The 1,958-nt window shown below is 37.7% G+C and overlaps 1 protein-coding gene across 1 annotated transcript; it reads left to right on the forward strand.

Annotated features, from left to right (window-relative positions):
* The first annotated feature begins 766 nt into the window (after positions 1–766).
* LOC126408917 (odorant receptor 131-2-like) lies at positions 767–1,687 on the forward strand. The gene has a single exon (XM_050074714.1). The coding sequence runs from the start codon at positions 767–769 to the stop codon at positions 1,685–1,687; it is 921 nt and encodes a 306-aa protein (XP_049930671.1).
* Positions 1,688–1,958: the final 271 nt, after the last annotated feature.

Genomic DNA, 1,958 nt, shown 5'->3' on the forward strand with positions numbered 1-1,958 from the left:
GGGCCAGATTAGATAATGTAAAATTCCCCTCATCTCCCCCTATATTTCCTGCCTTTATCTCACTGACAACCATCTATTAAACTCAAAATGCTTACGTGTGTGTCAAACAGTCCAGAGCAGAGAGTCACAGATATAAATATACCATGTTTTTTTTTTATATATTTGTGGCTGTTTCTCAGCCAGCTTGTGTACAGATGATCATGCCTGCATTTGAATGAGTTCAAACCAGGACACTTGCAGGCCTTATGCTAGGCTGTGGCTAAAAGTGATTTCATCAACAGACTGTGATTGAAACTCACTTCTTTGTTGAACCATACAACATCAACAAGTAATAGCTAAGGAAAAATGTTACTAAAAACATATATTGGTGTCTGGCTTTGAAGAGAGCACAGAAAAGCTTCACTTTCACTTTCAGTTCAGTTCTAAATAATAAGGTTTTAGCAAAAATGCATGTGTTTGGGAAGTACTAAGCGTACGTCTGGTTAAATGAAGTATTTCTTAGAGTCTTTCTGTCTCTCCAGCTATGCATAGCTACTGCGGGGGACTAACAGGAAGTGACCAAAATTTCACCTGGTCTTATCTGAGGATGTTCTTGTCTTTAAAGTCACTGTGCACAGCTCCTTCTCTCTCTCTCAAAAGGCTGCAGTGAGCTCCACAGAAGACTTTAGTATTTGAACAGCATGGAGGATTTTGATGGGTAAAATGCATCTTAGCACTTCCATTTCTATTGACACATATTTAATAACAACAATATAGTTTGAAAATCATGTCAGATAACAACTCACTGGTTGGTGGTGAGTCTTTACAGCGGCAGATCAACGACCGGGTCATTGTTGTGCAGCTCCTTGTGATGATTTTTCTTTGCATCAACTTTTTGCTCATCTTAACCTTTTTTCAAAAGGAGTGTTTCTACACAACTACACGCTACATCTTGTTTGCAGTTACACTACTGTCTGATAGCTTTGTATTACTCATGTCTGATGTTCTTCTCATCTTACACTATTTTCAAATTGTTATGCATGTTTGGTTATGCATCATTATCTCTGTTGTGGTACTTCTGTATATGATAATAACACCAGTTACTCTGACAGCAATGACCCTGGAGCGCTATGTGGCCATTTGCATGCCCCTGCGCCACACAGAGTTGTGCTCCTGGCACAGTGCTATAAACAGCATCCTCATCATTCACTGCCTCAGCTCTGTACCCTGTATTGTTGTCCTCTCTACTTTCTTTGCATCAGTCTCTCTTAGCTTTTATGAACAACACAGTGTATGTTCTGTGGATATATTTCTTGTGCACAGGTGGCAGAAACATCTTAGATCAGCTGTAAATCAGTTTTACTTCTTGATTATGTGTATTACTATTGTATTCTCCTATGTTAAAATACTGAAAGTAGCCAAAACTGCATCAGGAGAGAATAAAAAGTCAACATGGAAAGGGCTCAGAACAGTAATTCTTCATGCTTTCCAGCTGCTGCTCTGTCTCATCCAGCTGTGGTGTCCATTCATAGAAGCTGCTCTACCTCAGATTAATTTCAGGACATTTCACAGTGTCAAGTACTTTAACTACATAATATTTAATCTTGCTCCAAGATGTCTGAGTCCTCTCATTTATGGCCTCAGGGATGAAATTTTTGTTCATGCACTAAAACATATCTGCTTTGGCTTATGTACAAGAAGCATTTGACAAGGTAGATTAATAATTTTCCAACAGAGAAATGTATTGATTTAAATAAAAAGCACCAGAAATTCTACTGTGCATGTTGCAATTCACCATCGTGTTTTCTTTATGACTAGTTTATTGTTATAATCCTAACTGTGATTACATTACTGTTTAAGCAACAATTCAAACTCAACACTGTTGTTTTTTTGTATTCTTGCATCATTCTTCATATGAGGTGACAACGTTTTTCAGGGGGGTTTTGCCTTTATGTTAAGTTAGATGTAATATTGTTTAT

Source organism: Epinephelus moara, chromosome 2 (assembly GCF_006386435.1).
Source record: "Epinephelus moara isolate mb chromosome 2, YSFRI_EMoa_1.0, whole genome shotgun sequence".
Lineage (NCBI taxonomy): Eukaryota > Metazoa > Chordata > Actinopteri > Perciformes > Serranidae > Epinephelus > Epinephelus moara.